At 42.6% G+C, this 19,889-nt stretch overlaps 1 protein-coding gene across 4 annotated transcripts in view; it reads left to right on the plus strand.

The window, feature by feature from the left end:
• The first annotated feature begins 1,294 nt into the window (after nt 1-1,294).
• si:dkey-100n23.5 overlaps nt 1,295-19,889 on the plus strand; it is a 42,932-nt gene continuing 24,337 nt past the window's right edge. The window contains exons 1-10 of one of the 4 annotated variants that reach the window (XM_067516205.1): nt 1,295-1,486; nt 3,688-3,740; nt 4,424-4,478; nt 5,556-5,612; nt 5,713-5,773; nt 7,498-7,585; nt 10,579-10,668; nt 11,156-11,194; nt 14,987-15,065; nt 17,672-17,719. In XM_067516205.1, coding sequence (XP_067372306.1) covers nt 1,406-1,486; nt 3,688-3,740; nt 4,424-4,478; nt 5,556-5,612; nt 5,713-5,773; nt 7,498-7,585; nt 10,579-10,668; nt 11,156-11,194; nt 14,987-15,065; nt 17,672-17,719 — 651 coding nt within the window. In that variant the 5' untranslated portion in view covers nt 1,295-1,405. Of the gene's footprint in view, nt 1,487-2,251; nt 2,271-3,687; nt 3,741-4,423; nt 4,479-5,555; nt 5,613-5,712; nt 5,774-7,497; nt 7,586-10,578; nt 10,669-11,155; nt 11,195-14,986; nt 15,066-17,671; nt 17,720-19,889 lie in introns of those variants that run through there. The other 3 variants (XM_067516202.1, XM_067516204.1, XM_067516203.1) reach the window with 3 other exon arrangements.

Genomic DNA, 19,889 nt, shown 5'->3' on the forward strand with positions numbered 1-19,889 from the left:
AGCTTAAGGAATGTTGGCTGTCAGTTAGAACTTCAAGTGACAACACCTTGAACTGTGAAACTAAAGAGCCCGAGGCTAAAGGGTGGTTTGTTCAATGAGGCGACATGCACCAGCAAACCATTTTCATAAAATTACCAGTTTACAGTGACGTGTCTTTATCGTTGAATAAAAGACAAAAAACTTTAACAGCAAATACTTTACGCTTTAATTTTAAGATACATATGAAGCGCAACTTGCCCTGAAATCAAGTTAGTTTTGCTCTTTAGAGTTTTTGTAGGCTACATACTGTAAGGAGAGAGTGAATGGATACTTTTTCTGTTGCCTTGCCAGGTGGAAGGCAAGACTATGGCAAGTGGAAAAAAAGAAACAACACATTTGATTGTTGTTTGAGTGACTGGCAGTAACAGCCCCAAAGGTCACTGAGAGAACTGGGGGCAGTTTCAGTATCAATAGGTCGAATGTGCGACATACCAACTTTCACCTCTTACTCTCTCTTTACACCTTTACATTTTGAGAAAACAAACCCACACAATGCAAAAATGTCAACTTAGTGATTTTTGTTTACCATGTTCTTGTGGAAACTATGGACACAAGTTGTTACTTGGTGTAGCCTAATGTCATACATATACATTCTCAGCTGTAGTATATATTTAAGTTAGGCATGTTTTTCAGTGAAGTTTAACATTTTTTTTTTGGTGCTTTCGGCTTATCCCGTAAGTTCAGGGTTGCCACAGTGGATCGTTGGTCCACACGTTGACTTGGCACAGCTTTTGTTTTTACTCCCTTCCTGACACAACCCTCCCCAGTTTCTGCCGTGGACCTACTTTTATGATACATAACTAATTAATATATTCCTGTCAATAAGAGGCAGTTTAATATTGTAGCTGGTGGAGGTGAAATTCAACCACTTATGATAATGAGCTGGTTGGCAGAGGAATTTATGCAGTGCATCATATTTTATACATGTGGTATTAAAATGTAGTTTTGTAACGTAAACAGTAATGTAGTGGGCTAAAAACTACAGAATAGGCCTTTAGCAGCAGTAAATTTGCAGTAAAAATCCCACACAAACAGTAGTTTGGGTGCTTTCCCCGACTGAATCATACAGACTTTTATAAAACAAACGTCAACAACCTGTGCAAGTGGCATTAAGGTCATTAATAATGTCTTAATTATTTATTTGTGTAGTGAAGTAAGGCACATCAGCACTGGATTATAAAATAGATACTTATAAAGTAAAAATGTAATCTATGAGTCATCGCTGAACGAACATTTCGCCTTTCGACTGTGCCGGGGACACTTTTTGTCCCTTTGGGGACACCCTACAATCAGGAAAAAGAATACAAGCTACCCAAAACAAAAACAAATCCAAGCGAAATTATCTAAAATTAATCTTTAGCGTAAAATGGACATTCAGAATCCAAAGTCAACGAGTAACGATTCACGCTGCGTATTTTTTAATACAGATTCGGAAGATTATCGTTGCGTAAGTATCTATCCTCATTGTAAACTCAGTTTTAGCTTTTGAGCTACTTAGCTACTCAGCTAACCAAAACGTTTCACCGTTAGCTAAGTTGCTAACTATTTTATGAATTATTCACTCGAGCCGATTGTTTATTGATTGATATTGATTTTTTGATTGATTATTTTGATTGATCAAGGTGATGAATGGAGACCTGAATGCTGCATGTTTCCTGGGGCTAAACCGTAACGGCAACTAAACTGTCAGTCATCTACCACCCTAATTAGCTGCATTAATTGCCCTGAATATTAACATTTTATTGCAACTCTTTCATTCAAACAGCCACCAAAATGGCTTAACTGGCTCACCCGCTAATGAAAAGATAACGTTAGCTTACTAATTGACAAACGGAGTATTACCAAAACTACTTAACAGTCTCGTTGTTGCTTAATCTTATACAACGCTAGATCAGGCATAACAATCCCGGAACTGCGGAAAGGTTTAATTTGGTCAGTATTAGTAAAGATAAACACATATGTTGAGTTCCTTGTCTTACAATTATTTTTTATTCCTAATGTCTTTTTTCCACTGCTGCAAGAACATATTGCAATCCAATGCAACAACAAAAAATGGCTGTGGAATGAAAAATACCATGGTGTCAACATCTAGAAGAAAAATACCCTTTATTGTCAGTGAGCACATACATGTCACAATGAAATTCTTTCTCTGTATTTAACCCATCCACCTGGGGGGGAGCAGTGGGCAGCCCTCAGCGTAGGCCTGGGTGAATCGGTCACGGACACACCTGGTGGGTAGGCTGGGATTTGATCCTACAACTCCTGCATCCCATACTTCTTCTCTACCCATTGACCTACTGGGCTGCTAACTGACCACATAACTTAAACATGTTCGAATTTCACAAACACAACTTCCAATTAGACTGCATCAAATCTACAGGTGATTGTGGAATTTAGTCCAAATACCTCAGGATTTATGTAAGGAAATATGAGGATAAATATTTCATGACTGCACTTTAAATCTTTAAAATAACCTAGTTAGGAAATATGCTTATAAGTTGTTGCATTAATCAAGGCTGACAAATGCTGGGCAGATGAGAGACTAGATGCAGAATTCAACATGATAGGACTGATTTTCCATACCAACTACAGTTCAAGTGTTTGAGTGACATTCATATCATGGGGGAAAACAACCATTTCAAAAGTGACATAATCAACTTTCACTAACCACTATTTATGAAACTATCAATAACAAAATGTAAAGTTCGTGAAGCTTTTTTTAACACCCCTGCAGTTCCATGTTGGGAGCCACCATTCAAATATAATTAGAACTGTAATAAATTGGGAAAATTGGGAAAATGTCTGTGAAATAAATACTCATCTTATAAAACAAATCTTTTCTGTTAGAAATCTAACATTAGTGCAAAAGAAATTTAAAATCTACCTCAAGGTATTTGATGAAATGAGTCAAATTTATTTTCGGCAATAGATGTCCCTCTTTTCTTTATGATGCAGCATATGAGATTGCAGTATTTTTGCTGAGGTAATTACAGGTCATCAGACTTAACACTGAAGGTAGTTCTTTCTTGTAACCGTCAGCAGTTCAGGTTTTTGACACTGCTTATCCACAGCAGTGGTGTCGCACAACTGGAAGTGGATATACACTGCTTTAAGACTTCTGTTGACTTATTCATTTTCCCTTGAAGCTTACAGGCCTGAGTTTCACAAGTCCCATTCTTGTCATACCTTCAGTCTTTTACATTTTTTGTTTGTTTCTCTCTGAATAACTCTCTGAAAGTTTCAGGTTGCATGCTTTGCATGTTACAATGTACAAGGTATGTAAAGTGTCAGGCTCTAGCCATGTTAGGACGTCTGACTATCTGTATTTTACTCCACACTTTTGTTATTTAATAGCCCTCTGTGTTTTTAGAGCATGTTCATACAATACAGGTCAGATGCATGTGGAGGTAACATTCAGTTGCACACACATACACACACCAAAGTTGCTTGAAAGAAACAGCAGTTTTGTCAACTCAGCAGTTTCTTAGCTTATGATTAGCATGATGGCAGCAGAATACTGCTGTTGCTCTTCTTAGCAGTTTCCACAATGCTTTACTTAAAAAATGCAAAGTAAGGCATAAGTCAGCTTTGATGCACTGTTTTTATTATTTGTTTGCCATTTAGTAATAAGTTTTTTCTGATTTACAGGTCTGGATTTTAACAGTAAAACGAGCCACAGGAACCTTCTCTTTAGTAGGATGGTAAATATGTATATTTATATATTTTTCTTTCTTTCTACTAGGTTTAGAGTTAAGTTTTTAATAATGTTGGACATTCAGCTGGTACAAATATTCTTTCATTATCAAACCAGAAATGATCAAGGAATGCATAAAATACTGATAGCAAAATAATGGAAATTAAATTAGGGAAAAAGTCCACCTCCATAAATTAATTAAAATTGAACTAATGTATTTCTGATGAAGAAACATTTTTAATAGCTAATTGTGTATTAAATATTATGTTAGGGGAAAAAATGTTTTGTCACTTTGTCATTTAAAGATAAGGGTGTACCAACATGACTGGAACTGCAGCATTAGCTCTCAATATTTAGACATAATTTAAACATAATTTTTAAAGGCAAACTTTAGCACAAGAGAAATTAGTTGGAATTTTAAATGTGGCCTTTTTTTAGTCATTTGATAAACTGCATTTTTTCAGATGTTGCTGAGCAGATCTTTGGCAGGTTTTGGGACTAACAGGTTTTACTAGATTTAGTTTTGCAAGCAATGCTGTCATCATCAATGATCATGAGGTGTAAAGGTGATAAGGCAGAGTGTAGGAGTTGTTATCATCATCCTCGTCATCATCACTATCGTTTGATCAAATTATAGCCTCTGCATTCAGCAAGAAACATTTAACTGTTTTCTTTCTTCTCACTTCTCAGTCTTTTCATGCTGTTCATCATCTGGCTGCTTCGTCGGTATCACTCCTTAGCTCAGGTAAATTTGTACACTACAATGTGTGGTCCATTTCCATTCGTTGTTTGCTTTGTTGCCACCGGAAATGTATTTTAATAAGCCATTGCAAATCTTGGGATAATTTAAACCAATTAAAATGCACAGATTAGTTAATTGACTCATGGTTGTTCTCTGATAATGGCCGTCATCTTTTGCCCCCCCCCACCCCACCCCACCACCACCAAATGAATAATCTTGCAATTATAATTTAGGCATTAATTATGTTCTGCATTAAAAAAAATTCTTTGAGCTACAAATTTGGCTAAAATATAAGTTTTTGTTGAGTCTGCCACTTGTCTACTGTACCTGTGAAGTAGTTCTTTTTTTGGTTTGTTTTCTAAGGCAGCCCACCAAGCCCATCTAGTTTAACAGCGCTGCATGTTTTCCTCATAATCTGAAGTAAATGATTACTTCTGGACCAGGTCACATAGCGGGGCCTCACCTCCTTCTGATCTTCTTCCTCCTCTCCTATATCGCATAAACCCTTGGAGTAAACATAAACCCTTGGACCTTCGTAAGGGGATGGAGGTTACCTCCTTATGAAGGTCATCTAACATTCAGTAGTCTTTAGTGCTCCCTGGCTGTACTGCAGTCTTTTTTTGGTCTCCCCCTTTCTATCCTCCTCCCTTTCTCCTCCCCCGGCTCTTCCTGTGTGGCCTTGGCAGGGTCATTGTTGGACACTGATTAAACTTGTGAGTGTGTGTGTACTTTTTCTGTCTTTGGCTCCATGTGTCTACTGCAACCACAGCTTGGAGGCACCTCTGTAGGCATAGTTGATAGTTATATTGCATAGCAAATGCCTTCTCAGAATTCTGTACCACACAGATTATTGATTCATTTTATAAAAACACACTGAGTTCAGTTTGTATAGAAGGAATTAAGGGTACTCTCGCCTCTGTTGTCACTGGGGACGTTGTATGCTAAGCTGTCAGCCACATCAGTGATCATTTGATCTATAATTTGCCCTTCTCTCTATAAATACATTGAATTTTTTTTTTTATTATGGATGTTCTGTTAGAGAATCCCCCTTCATGTCTTTCTCTCATTTTCTCCGTACAGAAGATGATTCTCAGCCTGACTGTAGCCGCCTTTTTCGACAGTGTAGCATATGTCATGGTGAGTTACTCCTGTCTGTTTCACTTAACACGTATATATTGCAGCTTTTTTAGAGGTTTTCTGAAGTGTTTTTCTGTGTTGTTTTACCTTTCTTCTCCAGGGTGAGTCCCATCCAGAAGGATCTCTTTGTGACTTCCAGGCCTGGTGGTTAACTTACTTTGGTAAGAAAAAAATGGTAATAAGTAATATATTGTGTCTCAGTTAACATTGTTTCTGATGTATTTAACAGTGAGTTTACAATATTTCTCCCAAGGTAGCCCACTGATTTCAATGTAGGATTTTTTTTCGCTTGGTGTTTGGATTCACACTAGCTGTCAATGATGTAAAGCATAGGTTAAATTGCCCACAGTTTAATCATATTCACACACCCATGCAAAGAATACCACACCCGAAGCCATGGTGTAACACTGGCTGCGGGTGTGGGAGTCAGCGCCATGCTGTGAAATTATTGGCCCATTGCAGCCATTCATAATAACGCCCTCAATCCAGATGCCTGATTGTTTCATTACCGTCCCTTCTATTATTTTCCTCCAATGACTGTCCAGGACTGGAGCATTTAATATGTTTAATCAGGGGCATCTATAGGCATTTTGTGAGAAAAGAGAAGACTTCTTTGTTGTTCATACTGATGAGACAGATTTCATTTTGCATTAAAAAGCCTGGTTTTATTTGACTTCCTGCTTGTGGCTGCAATTACAGCTCCTTAAGCCTTGATTAGCATAAATAGTCCTAGTTAGGACTGGCTGCTAACACTTCACCAGACTTGTAGTATCGGTCAGGCAGACCGATTGCATGCACATACAGACACACAAACGCTCAGATTTATACAGGGCAATGGGCCAGTGCTTTAGGGTTTGTGTGAGTCACCTCAGTTTATCATGAGGATCCTCACGCTTAGGACCACCAGCCTAACAGGCACTTTATTCTGTTACGAAACGTCAAGTCTAGTGGGAGCCACATCACATTGCTCTGCTTTTAACTCTGACCAATAAAATTTTATGAAATGTGTTTGAAATAGAAGGATATGGTAGCAGGGGCAGCATCAGAACAGGTGGTGAAGCTGAGCTATGCGTTTTTAAGTTAAAGCGAACCTTCAGCTACGGTGTGGTTATGTAAGAAGCGTTCGCTATCAAAATGACAGTGATTTATTGTGATAATGACGCTGACAGCCTGCCTTCTTCTTAGTCCTTCTCCTTAAGCATCATTAAGTGGAAAAGGAGTGCGTGTTTCGTGTGTATGTGTGGAGAGTTTGTTGCATGAACCTCAGTAAGCTGAGTATGTGGCTCAGAGAATCCATCATTGTGACGACTGGCCCTGCCTGTCCTGTCAACAGAAACACACCTACACACAAAAGAAAGGGCTGAATACAAGGGCGGAAAAAGAGAAGTGATCTTCCTAGACTTTCTTCCTTGCCTCTGTAAAATACATTCATTTTTTCTTCCTTCTGCTGACTATGCCTTCCTTCTCCTTTCTTCATTTCTTCTTTTCTTTCCAATGTCTTTACACTCGATCTAGTCCACTCTGCTCACCCCCCCCCCCCCCCCACTAACCTCGCATCCCTGCACCCCACACACCTCTTCCTTTCTTCCTTTCTCGTGCACACTCCTGTGTTATCTCCCTTTGCTTTTCCACAGTTCATCATTATCTCTCTCTGAGCTCCCCCCTCTCATCCATCACCCTAAGCCACAGGTTTCCCTCATATTACTGCAGAATGGGCCTTCATTTATCAAAAAGTGGAACACTTGCGTACACACACACACACACACACACACACACACACACTTTCTCTCTCTCTCATATGTGTATGTTTGAAGGCTCAGGCTTTGTGGCAGGGAGCTGTGTTGTAATTTGACCTTGCTGGTTTTTTGTATGTTTCCCTTTGCAGACTGGAGCGCTTTGGCCTGGGTTTGCCTTATCACTCTGAACCTGTACCTCAACCTGGTCAGAGAAATAAGCACAAAGAGATATGACATGTGAGTAAGTGGAAACTAACATTTATTTTCATTATCCCGTCAGTTTTTAGGTAATAAAATTTGTTTGGAAAATATATAATACACCAATTATTTCAATGCACAAGAAGTTCGTATGTATGTATGTAAGTATGTAATCTATATTTCTTGTTTTGTTATGGCTGCTAGTTTCCGGGTGTGTTTTCATGTGTGTACGTCTCTTTGGTCTGCCAGAGCATGTGTCTCCTTGCAGAGCACTGACAGCCTCCTCCTCCCCATCCTCCTCCTCCTCCTCCTCCTCCTCCCCGTTCTCTGTTCCAGCCAGCCGACGCTCTAATTGAAAAGGGAGTGAGTGTCAGCCCTAAAGTGCGTGTGTGTGTTTGTGTATGTGTGAATGTGCATGTATGCGCACCCATCTTCACGCTTTGCCGCTCTATGTTTCTGTCGCTCAAACTCCCATGAGCACTCTCCACAGTACAAGTGTGAATTTTCTTTGTGTGTGTGTCTGTGTGTGAGGTATTTTCTCATTTTCTATCCTAGCACAGAGCTTTGTGACACCGACACGCAATCTAAAAAAATGCATGCAATTTGTAGGTGGAAGACGAAGAGGCAGCTTTAACAAGTTAGGAGCAACTGTGTTTGCTAAGGCAAGTTGATTGTTCATGGTTGTATCTTGTAGATGTGTGTTTTGTGCACACCCCTCCTACCAAAGTGTTTGTGAGGGGTTGGATTGGTAAAGAGAGATGCTTCCCTCCCACCTCCACCCCCTGGGAGTTTCCCTGCATTGATTAGCAATAAGCCAGACGATATAATAGTGGTATAACTCAGAAGAAGACGGCTTTATGGGCACAGTGAAAGGGGCAGCTAGGGCAGGATGAAATCAGATCACTTCATAGCCCGTCAGCTGAATATCTCTTATAAGTTTGTACACACAGACATTTGCTGTGTGTTAAAATAACACAAAGGACTCCATTGTTGAGCGTTGTTTCATGTACCACCGAGACAACTCAAGTACAATCCAGAAAGTCCAGCTGGATAAACAGATTTATGGGTTTAAAATCTTATTAGATGCCAAAACACGACACGGTGGTTAGTAAAAGTCACAGTATTGAACAACTTTGGAAAGGGTTGATGACGAGATGACCTTGAGGTAAAAGGTGCATGCACAATGCACCAGGAATGCACTGTTGGATGTATGATTGGCCAGTGTAGCTCCTTAATAGATGACATCGCATTGTGTTGCTGGAAAAGTTTTTTGCCAAACAACATTGCGTCATGTGGACGCCCCCCCATCCTGTGGTTCCCCTGGTGTGTCAGCACGTTTTCAGACCTGTCTGAAAGCTGCCTAAGATCAGAAAGAATAATGTGGGTGGAGGATGTATCTGTTTGTGGCTGGTCTCACATAATGTGAATGGAAAAACCTTAGAGTGGTTTATTGGTTCAGAGTAAAGAGAAGACAAGACATGAGGGGGGCTGGTGTGTTTTGACTGCTCATAGATAAGTTGTATGCATTTAGGCAAGCGTGTAGGTGGCTTTGCATGCATGCACAATTACCCCTCAGGCACCAAACCCAACCCCCCAACCTTTCTCTCCCTCACACACACACACATTGGCAGCACAGTGTAATGGTTTATGAATGAACAAATCACCAGGGGAGATGAAGAATGGAGGCTGGATGATCTAAGAGTGATTGAAGTGGATGCAAGAGAGGATGGGAAGTGTGTGTGCATGTATGTTTATGTGCGTGTGAAGGACGGATTGAGACAGACCAAATCTAAGGGCAGAGAGAGATAGTGGTTAAGCTGAAGGAGGGTGGTAAAAAAAAAACGAGTGAGATGGTGAGAAATGAGATTGAACCTCAAGAGGTTGCTGTGTGTGTGTGTGTGTGTGTGTATGTGTGTGTGTGTGTGTGTGTGTGCGCGCGCGTGCAGGTGTATGAAATGCAGAGTGCAGAGCAGTCCTGCTGTGCCTCATTAAACTCATGTTGCGCGCAGCTCCGGACCTCGTCATCTCCCTCTCAAAGCTGTGGGTCTGCAAGCTCTCTACATTGATTTCCTGACAAGCCCCCCACCCGCACCAGTTGGACTAGCAGCACTGATTTCACCATTTGTATCTCTCCTCCCACCACACAGACTCTCTCTCTCTTAGTGTGTGTCTCTTTCTCACTCTCCCTCCTTTGCTTTCTCTGTTGCTCCATGCAGTTGCTCTATTTATTTCTGTTTTTAGCTCCTCCATTTCCTTTTCTCACATAGTCACTCATGTATTTGACGTAAACACACACGTTCTCTAGATCTATACATTTCTAGATCTATACATCTCCTTCCTTCCCACTGTTCTATTTAAACCACCAGCCATCTCTCTTTCTCCACCACCTCCCACACACTCGAACTGCTGTCCATCAGATGGGGGTACAGCGGGGAGAATAGTGTGCCCCAGTGAAATAGAGTTAGAAGGCATGTGTGATGCACAATTCAAGCGGGATTGAGTGTGTGTCAGCCGTGTCACCACTGCTCGATTGACCGCACTTGGTACAGGTCAGGGAAGGACTTCCACTCTATAAAGTATCGATGGCCTCGCTGACGCCCAAGACACTGGAGCACACACCTCATCTGAGACACACACTCACACAGTCATGTTCATCGACTGGGATTTTCCAGACTTCTCAGATGACTACCACTGATATAAGCTTCTGTATCTTTACGAAACCTTTTTATATAAAAGTAGGCTGTTTTATACTCTTACGTTCAGCCACAATTTATCCATCCCTGTCCTCAAATTTATTAGTCGCTATAGCACCAGCTGAGTGAGGCTCTGCATCCTCTTTGTGGTTTAATGCAGACGTCTCCCCTGCAAATCATCTTTTCCACAACAGTGAGGGTAATTATGGTTTATATTACCATGAGTAATTGGCAGTCTGGCTGTATAGGCATTCGTCTACACCTGCACCACATCTACATCTACACCAAAGCTCCCCACTCTCTGTGCTCGTAATGAAATAAATGTCTGCCTTTTATCAGGTTGTACCATCTGATGGCATGGGGGGTGCCTCTGGTCATGGCCTCTTTACCGCTACTGAAGGGTTACTACGGCCCCGCAGGAGCCTGGTGGTAAGTACAGCCATCCAGCTATAGCATAGTTTTTCTTATTGTTTTGTCAGCCAACAACTGCGTATTTTGTGTTATATCTTTCCTTTTATGGAGGGCCACAGCACTGGCCTTATTCCAGCTCTCGTCAGGCTCCTTCTGTCATAAGATTTAATGTGATAAAAACGGGCAATTATCAACACATCTTTGAATCACGTAAAATGCCCCCTCACACTCTCCAATTCTTGTGGTGAATAGGAAAGGCATGAATTGTTTTTGAGGGTAGTTAAGGGGGTGAGGAAAAGGGGAGGAGGCCAAGAAGAGGAGGCGGTGGAATGAGAATTGGGACAGAGCCTTAATCTCCGGGCTCGGCTCTCTCTTTCCACTCTCGGCTTATTAATAGCTACAGCTGCACAGCTTTTCCCCTCCGCAGTCACACAAGTCTCTCTTCCGCTCACGCTCTCCCTTTCCTTTGTAACTCCCTCATCGCTCTCTCTCTTTCTTCCCCCAGCTGGATCACAGCCGATCACGTAGCCTGGAGATTTGGGATGTAAGTAGACCCTTTCAGCGCCGCCATCAAAGCTTCCCCCACTGGGCCAGATTGGGAGGAGGAAGGGGGAGGAGGGCTGTCTCTACGGGGAAATGTGAAGGGTTACATGTCATGGGAGCCTAAAGGGTTTTTTCCCTCTTGGTGTAAGGCCAAGATGTGTGTCTGTGTGTGTGTGTGTGTGTGTGTGTGTGTGTGTGTGTGTGTGTGTGTGTGTGTGTTTGAGTGTGCAAGTGTGGATGTGTCTGTATCTGCCTCTGCCTTGTCAGATTTAGGGGAGCTGCTACACTGTGTATTTAAGTGTTTAGGACGGCTATGAAGGATTATGCCTGTCTACTGCTTTCTGCAACTGGCCCTAAGTCTGCAAGGGCTCTGCCAATCCTCTCGATGGAGACACTTAAATACACGTACACACATGCACACAACAACACTTTGCTATGAGCCAAGGTAATCGCGTTGCTGCTCACAGCATCAGCAGGGAATCAATCTTTCTAAACAAATAAGCACACACACACACACACACACACACAGACTTGCGCAGACAAACACACACAAATGCAGAACAACATAGCTATCGGCTGTGCTAAATGAGCCTGTGTCTCTTTTATCAGTGCTCTTCTGCTCCCTGGCTCTTTCTAGTTTTCCACGCTGTTGTGGCCCACGGGGACAAGCCGCTCACAGGATCAGGGAATCTTCATTAGCTCTAATTACATCAAACCAGAAGAGAGATTAGAGGCCAAGGCAGTACCCATCAAGGAAGAAAATCTCATACACTCAAACACACACACACCCAACTGACAGCTTACTGGGAAAGGCACATGAGGGCAGAGGTTGGAGTATTAATGGTAAAAAGTCAAATAGGTGGGAAGGAAGACATGTGGGTTAAGGTTACAGAGACAGGGAAGGAAAGAGGGACAGCATAGTGGGATGGAAAAAAGAGGAGAGTGAGAGAAATAGATTGCCCTCCATCTCTGCCCACACCCTGTAGTGTGTCTTCATCAGAGCAGACAGGACAGAGAGGGGGGGCTCTGAGGAGGAGGAGGAGAGTGTAAAAGGGGAAAGAGAATGAAAACCAGTGGACAGGACTGTGTGATGGAGGTTCAGAATATCAGGTTGAGTCAGCATTCAGAAGCACTCAGGCTTAGCTGAGTCACCACTCTCCACTGGTGCCTATCATGGGCTCTGGTCAGACATGCCACTGGAAAAACAGAGAAAATGACAATGAAAATTTGCCAGGGCTCTATATGTAGGAATGGAAATGTTTATCCACGACTTTGGTCCAGATTAAAATATCTCAAAGTCTGCAGGACGAATTGTGCAGACATCCATCTTAGCCAGACGAGGAACGGTTTCCAAACAGTGTTTGTTAAACAAGTCCCAGGTGATCCCCAGACTAAAATCTAATCACTTTGGTGAGCCCTTTTCCATTGGTACATCTGATGAGACATGCCCCTCACACCCTGCTGTTACTGAATTTTGTGTCTCCTCCCAAATTGCGTCTTTTGAATTGTCCTCTCCCTCTACATGTGGTTGAACAGGTCAATCATGATCTTTCACTCAGCAATAGGATCTTGTGGGCCAAAGTTGACGGCTGCACTTGAGCACTAACTCACATAGACAGGTCTCTACCTCACTCTCGTCTCCCACCGAGCACTTCAATTAAGGCCTCCTTCATCCAAGCCTCATTCTTCACTTCAGAGCAGTACCGGAGGGAAGGCCAGGCTGAGGCCGAGAGATTGAATCTGTGAGCATCTGTGATGATCTTTCTTTCTGCCAGTCTCAGGCATTCCACCCTTGCTCACCATAGTCCTTTTCTCCAAGTCTCGGAGCCCCCTCTGTATTTATCTGTCTTTCTATTCATCTCTCCCTAGTCGATGTATTGGCTGCAACCTCGTTTTGCTTTTCTTTTCATTCTCACTATGACCTTCTCCCTGTGCCTGTCTTTTAATCACCCGGTGCTTCTTTTTTATTTCTGCTCTTTCTGGTCTTGACCCACAATGTGCTGTCATCAATCCACCTTTCCATCCAGCCCTCTATTCTTGCCTTCCCATTCTGTACCTTCTCCCTCTCTCTGTGGCTCATTTCATTCTCCCTCCCTCCTTCAGCCTCTCTCTCTCTTTCTCTCTCATCCTTTCCCTCTCGTCTCCCATTTGCTCTCGCTCTCTCTCCGGGTAGTGCTCAGCTGTAGAGCACAGCGGACTCTAATGGCAGATCATTATCATGCTAATTAGAGCACTTTGTAGCTGCCGCCCATCATTCTCTTCTCCTCGCAGCCCCCCGCACTATTGTTAAAAAGGCCACCCCCTCCTTTCCCCTCTCCGCCAAACCGGCCACCCTCCACCCTGTCTCTCCATCATTAACGGGATGTGCGCTGGCGTAATTGGGCGCTGTTTATTCCAGAGAGCAGGTTATTAAATCACACCGAGGTGACGCTCATGCAGGTCTCCCCTGAAACGCTTTTATCATTGTACTATGCCATTATTGAACCTGTGTGGACGTGCGCATACACATGCACTCACATACATGTTCAAAGTGAAGAGGGTATTCTTTGTATGTTGATTTTCCCTGCAAGATGTGCGAAAAGCATGATGTATAAAGAAGTCTTTCCCTTTTTTCTTAATGTGAAACAAATGCCTACCATCTCAGATTTCCCTGCCAATAAAACGTTTAATTTGATAATGCATAGTCAGTTGCTAACAACCTGCAGAGTCGGAAGACAAGTGTGGACAAACTTAAATTAGGCCAAAGACCTAAAATTCGCCCGATGCGATGCTGCTGAAAGATGCAGCTTTTAGCCCACATGCCAAAGCTCAGTGTCGGACATTTATTCCCAGTCCATTTTCCTTTGAAAGCGTGTCCCTGTATTTATGGGTCAGAGAAAAATTCACTCTGTTTTTAAATGTCAGTCGAACTTTTTTCTCCTGGATCATGAGTAGGCGTATAATTACTACTGATGTTCTTCCTCTGCACAACCTAATATGCTCATCACGTAGGTGTGTTTGGTGCCAGGTGCTCAGGAGGACTTGGGTGTCGCACAGCACGGCCTCAGATGCTCAGAGGCACTGAGGCTGAACAGAGAAGCAGTGGCCAGGAACCTGTCTATCAAAGTGAGACAAAGGCTTGTTTCATGATTACAGGGAGAGGCTGAAACTCCGCTGAGCTTACATCACCTCCCAAGTGGTTACATAACACAAGGCTGCCACTCCAACAAAGCCGTCACCTTTGTTTCTCTCGTTCTGCTCGCTCTCTTTCATGGGCTCAGAAATACCTGACATATTACTCTCCCCCATGCCTCCCTTGATTGTCAACCCTCCCTCCCTTAGCAATCCCATGCGTTTCCAGCGTTGTGACCTTACTGATAATATCTTTTGTTCTTGCTCTACCTCTCTGCTCTTTACTTTGAAGCTCAGTACATTAAGGTCCAGTGGTGCTGAGTCAAGCTATTCAATAATGCGTTATTTGTGTGTTCTCTACCCATTAGCTGGCTAGAGTAATTATGTCGTGTCCACCAGTATAACTGTCTCTATTTTGGTGTTTACGTGTTTAGGTTTAATCTGACTCTTCAAACGTAAAATAAGACTTTTCAGATCAAACTGAGGAATGTTTAGAAACTTTTAGATTAGAAACTTTGAAATACATCTTTGTCTGATAACATTTCTAGATTCTCCTCCTAATACAGAACTACAAGGAGCTAAAATAACAACAAAGATAACATACAAAACAGGTTGAATAATTCTTTCTTAAAGTTCCTCATTTAAACACTTCATGCTACCTGCTTGTTTTTGTGCTTTGCAGATGGTATGTGCCTCTGTTCAGCCTTATATTCCTAATGATTTGCTGCTATGCCAGGATCATCTGCGTGGCCAATGAGAGGGTGAGTATCAAACATGCATCCCGACAGCAGCAGCAGCGGCAGCTGCAGAACACACTGGCATTTTAACTGTATCTAAATGCATTGTGACATTTTAGAAAATGAACATTAGTGAGAGGTAAGGCAGGATTGTTTTTGTGTGTGTGTGTGTGTGTGTGTGTGTGTGTGTGTAAAAAAAAAAAAACCTCAAAAACTAATCCAAGAATTTATTTTTTAGGATTACGACTGTGTTGTCGAAAAGAAAATAGTTTTTAGTCATTTAATCTTAATGCAGAAGTTGTTAGTCTGAGTATTAAACCTGCAATATTTTCTAAAGCTACTAATTATTCAAATCAGATTACTATTTGTGTGTTTTGGGTATCATGTTTACTATATCTACTGATTACTGCTATATTCAGATGTGGGGATTCCCTACTAAACTTGAATGTCCTCTGTGTAGGTTATAGCTAGATTAACTGATGTGCTACTTACTTAATCTTGTCTTGTTGCTGGCTTGTAGTTGTGTATAGTTTTCTGTTGTCTGGGTGCAGTAGAAGCCCAGAGGCAGCATTCCACAAAGTTCACATAGCTGTCATTCCGCTGATCTGACAACACCAGACACTGTGGCTGTGGTGCCTCTGCGAGGGCGCTGGCGACGTGTGCTACGGCAACATGTGTTTGAGTTTCTAGTGTGAGTCATCGGGTACAGAAAAATAGTAAAGAAGAATCAGGCTAAAGCCAAACAAGACTCACAATGAAGTGCCTTTGTGAATGTTGGCATTCTTTGTTTGGCTTTTTCTGTGGGGCTTTAGAGTGAGGGATGGGACGGTGAGACCGATTTTGTGGATAGCTGGGCAGAAGATAGATGACATCACAGACAGACAGCAGGTAGCTAAAGGAAAAGAGACTACACAGCTCTTTATCATGAGCGTGATAAAGAGAATGAATGAATGTCACCGGTTTTCAACCTGCATCTCATAACTCATTCCGCTCACAGTATTCTGCTGTCTCTCCTTCTTCATCTCGTCTCACTGTGCTTCTGTATTCCACCTTTCTCATTTTCACTCTCCTCCTATTTTCCTTCCCACCTCCATCTATCTCTCTGTTTCCGTTTCTCTCCCCCTCTTATTTTCCTTTTCACCATTTTTTCCTTTTTGCCGCCACGTCCCTACCCCCTCTTTACTCTGCCGTTTTGCTTTCTCTATCATATTTATGAAGAGCTCACGCCTTATCTCTTTTCAGCTGCAGGCTGTCTCACTTGAAAGAATTTTAAAAGCTTTGAAAGCAGGGTAGGTGGCAGTGCAATGCAGAAAAGGATAAAGAAGAGGGAGGCAGGATGCTAGCTGGACAGAGAAGTTTCTCCACTTTCCAGTCAGATGGGGAGAGAGAATAAGTGCATAGTGCATTAGTTTACCAAGTTCACATTATTTACACCAGGATTATTTAGAAAAACATGAATGCATGCTGAGTGACTGTGTGAGTTGTTACTAACTAGAGAGATTTGAAAGCTAATGACTCATTTTCTGGACAGACAGAGGTCTGAGAGTGTGGTGGTGTGTTTGTTTTAGCGTTGCGGTTTGTACATGCCCACTCCTTCGCTCCTAAGCCTCACGCCTCAGCACTTAACTGAGTGAATTGCTCACCTTCCTGTGGCGTGGCTTAAATGAGTTTGCTACAAAAACTGCACACTGGAGACCAAGCCAAAGCCTAATGATATTGCCACTTATTATCAGTATTTGTTGATTTTAATGGATGGTGGTGCTCAGGTGGATATAGCCATTTTTTTTTCTTGCTCTACAAAAAATACCATGGCCGCACATAGATTTACAATGACAATCACTTCAGCACAGAGAAACCATGGCAACACTGAGTTAATAAATAGCAGAACAGAAGAACTGTTTGTGCACGTCGTTCGTGCTGCCTTTTTGTCTGTGTGCACGTGAATCTCGCTCAGGGCCTCCAGAGACTTGTCTGTGATGTCTCGAGTTACATAAACCTTCCGGCTTCCTATGTCCCCCCTCCCCCCTCCCCCCCATTTCCCCCCATTCCCCCCCATTCCTATCCTTCTATTATAAATCCCAGCCTTGTGCTTGGGTGTGTGTGTGTGCGTGTGTGCGCTCCTGCGCTTGTCTGTTGACATTTTCCCTGCATTCCCCCGAGAGAGCAGACAGAGGAAGAGCGAAAAGTAATTCCTACGTTCTCTCTGGAGAGCTCAGATCTGCCACGTTTGCTCCACTTTTCACTTTTTCTTTAACACTTCTTCAAAAAATGTCTCCCTTTTCTTTACACCCGTTGGCTTTCCTTCTTCTTCTTCACGTCATATTGAGTGCACTGAAGCTGATCAGTTCCCTCTTTTTGGTGAGATGCCGCGAGCTGTTTAAGTGCTCCCCTCTGCCTCTGAGCTCTGCACTCTGCTGTGAATTAGCCAATTTTGGTGGAATTGTTGAAGAGGTGGAGGGATATTGTGTTAGTGTGATAGCCAATGTGAAATTTGCTCCAGCTTATCGCTGCAGGTATCAACCTCTAAACCTAAGGCTACTCCTCTCTAGGACAAAAAACAGCTCATTGCTATACTGCTTTTTTTTTTGGATCCTGACATTTGTTGTTTATTTTGTATATTTTCTGAGCAGATGCAGTCATGGTTGGGAACCTTCAACCCGGAGAGGGAAAGACGCAAGGTAATAACCTGCCTGACCATCACATTTCTCAGCGCACACACTCACAGCGACACGCACAGGCACAGAGCATGAGGATTAGAGCTCGTGCAGGATTAGCATTTATGGTCACACTGGGTAGGTGTCAAACACGGCAGGGAGCAATTTGACCTCTTGACTCTCTTTGTATGGGTGAGGTTTTGCATGTGTACAAATGTGCCGACTCACATATACATGACTTTGATCTGTTCCCCACCTTACTGTATTGAGAGAAGTTGAACACGTTAATTATATTTATGCCAACACAGATTGAGAAACGGGACATGAGAAGATGAGAAATAAGGGAATGGAGACATTAATTGCAGAGGGAATTATTTGCTTCCTGTAGTAAATGTGATTTCTTTTTTACTGAGCCTAAAGGGGGACTTGACTGATTTTACATGTAGTGGCCGGGTTATGCTCAAACATAACTATTATTAAGACATATTGTCACATTATAGATGCTCTGGAATGGCCACACTCGATAACGGTGTGAAACGCTTGCCCTCATAGAGATGACATATTGTTTAAATTATAGGAAAACGGTGCACATTTCTCCTGGAAGGCATTCATAGTGTTGCACTTGGTTGTTCACCTGCAGAATTAAATAGTTATGGAAAAACTGAGAGAAGACAACCAAGTCCAATGGTTGTCTCCTCTGTCAAACGATGTGGGACGGAAGACTTTAACAAAATTTGGAGTACTGATTAATGTGAGGCGCTACCAATTTGATACACACTTCTGAAATAACAAATTTACTCAATTTACCTTTAATTATATGTTATTATTAATAATTAATAATATTCATCTATGTGAAGACACTGATCATGTTAATGTGATTTGAAAACGAATAGCAACAAAAAAATTAGATGCAGCTCATTGGTAAGTGGCGCTATGTTTAGCTATTTTTAGAACAGGCCCGCGGGCGACTCGTGTGGTCCTTGCGGGCACCATCTTGGTGACCCCTCCTCTAGAGGAAAAGTCAGGATTTCTCAGTCTGCGCTGATTCTGGTAAATCCCTTGATTTTACAAAAGTGCAATACTAAATTGCTGGAGTACGCCTTTAATGGATTTCTTGTAAAATGCTGGTACTGGGAAGTGTTTTTGCTCTCGGACTGAATGCATATCGCTGCGTCAGTTCCACTGGGCTTCAGGCTACAGACATTAAACCCTTAGCTGCCCACAGCAGGCATGGAGATGCCAGAACATTAAAAAGGGAAATCCCCAATTCCACTTAACCAGTGCATTCTCCAGAAAGGTGGCTAGTGTCACTGTCCTGCTTTTGGTTTCTACCCACCCTTCCCCCACCTCTTCTTCTCTGTTGTTCTGCCTCACCCTCCAAGGTGAGGTGTGTAGGGCAGGTTAGGGTAAAGGTTATGTAGATGCTGCCCCTAAGTGGCAGATGTAATTACTGCACAGTGAACTGGCGTTACCCTTACCAATGACGTGGGACGTGCATGAATGTGTGGCAGCCACACACACACACACACACACACACACACACACACACACACACTGTTCATACAGGCTAATTGCTATGTGTAGCACAGAGTGTAAATAAGTCAGCAGTGGTTTTATCACACTCTCCGTTTCCTCGTATCTCTTTTTCTCAGCCCTCTCCTCGGTTCCATGTGTTTTACTCGCCGCCTTTCACTTTGCGCTGTCCTTCTCTTTTTTTTCCTCTCTCTTTCTGTCTTTTTCTCACTCACTCCCTCTGTCTCTCTCACTCACTCTTGTACTCATTCCCAGCATGAATAAAGCAGCAAGCCACGTTCATGGACATGAATATTTATGAGAGTTTATGCACGCGCTGTGATGCTTTAAAACAACAACAACAGCCTCCCTGATTGTGCTTGCCAAGCCAGCGAGCACTGGTTTCTTGTGGGTATTAGTGTGTGTGTGTATTATAGAGTGTGTATGTGTGTGTGTAGCAGCAGGTGTAAACTAGAAAAAGAGATTCCTGCTGGGTGTCTGAAGACCGCTGGCTCTGGTGATTTCCATTCACTTCGTCAAATCTCCCTCCTTCTGTGCCTCACATGTTCTCTGTTACATACACACACAGATGCTCCCCTCTCATGTTTTGTCCTCACACTTCCTGCATTCTCTCTCTTTCTCTCTCTCTCGCTCTCTCTCTCTCTGACTCAGCCTGGCTCCG

Source organism: Channa argus, chromosome 9 (assembly GCF_033026475.1).
Source record: "Channa argus isolate prfri chromosome 9, Channa argus male v1.0, whole genome shotgun sequence".
Taxonomy (NCBI): Eukaryota; Metazoa; Chordata; class Actinopteri; order Anabantiformes; family Channidae; genus Channa; species Channa argus.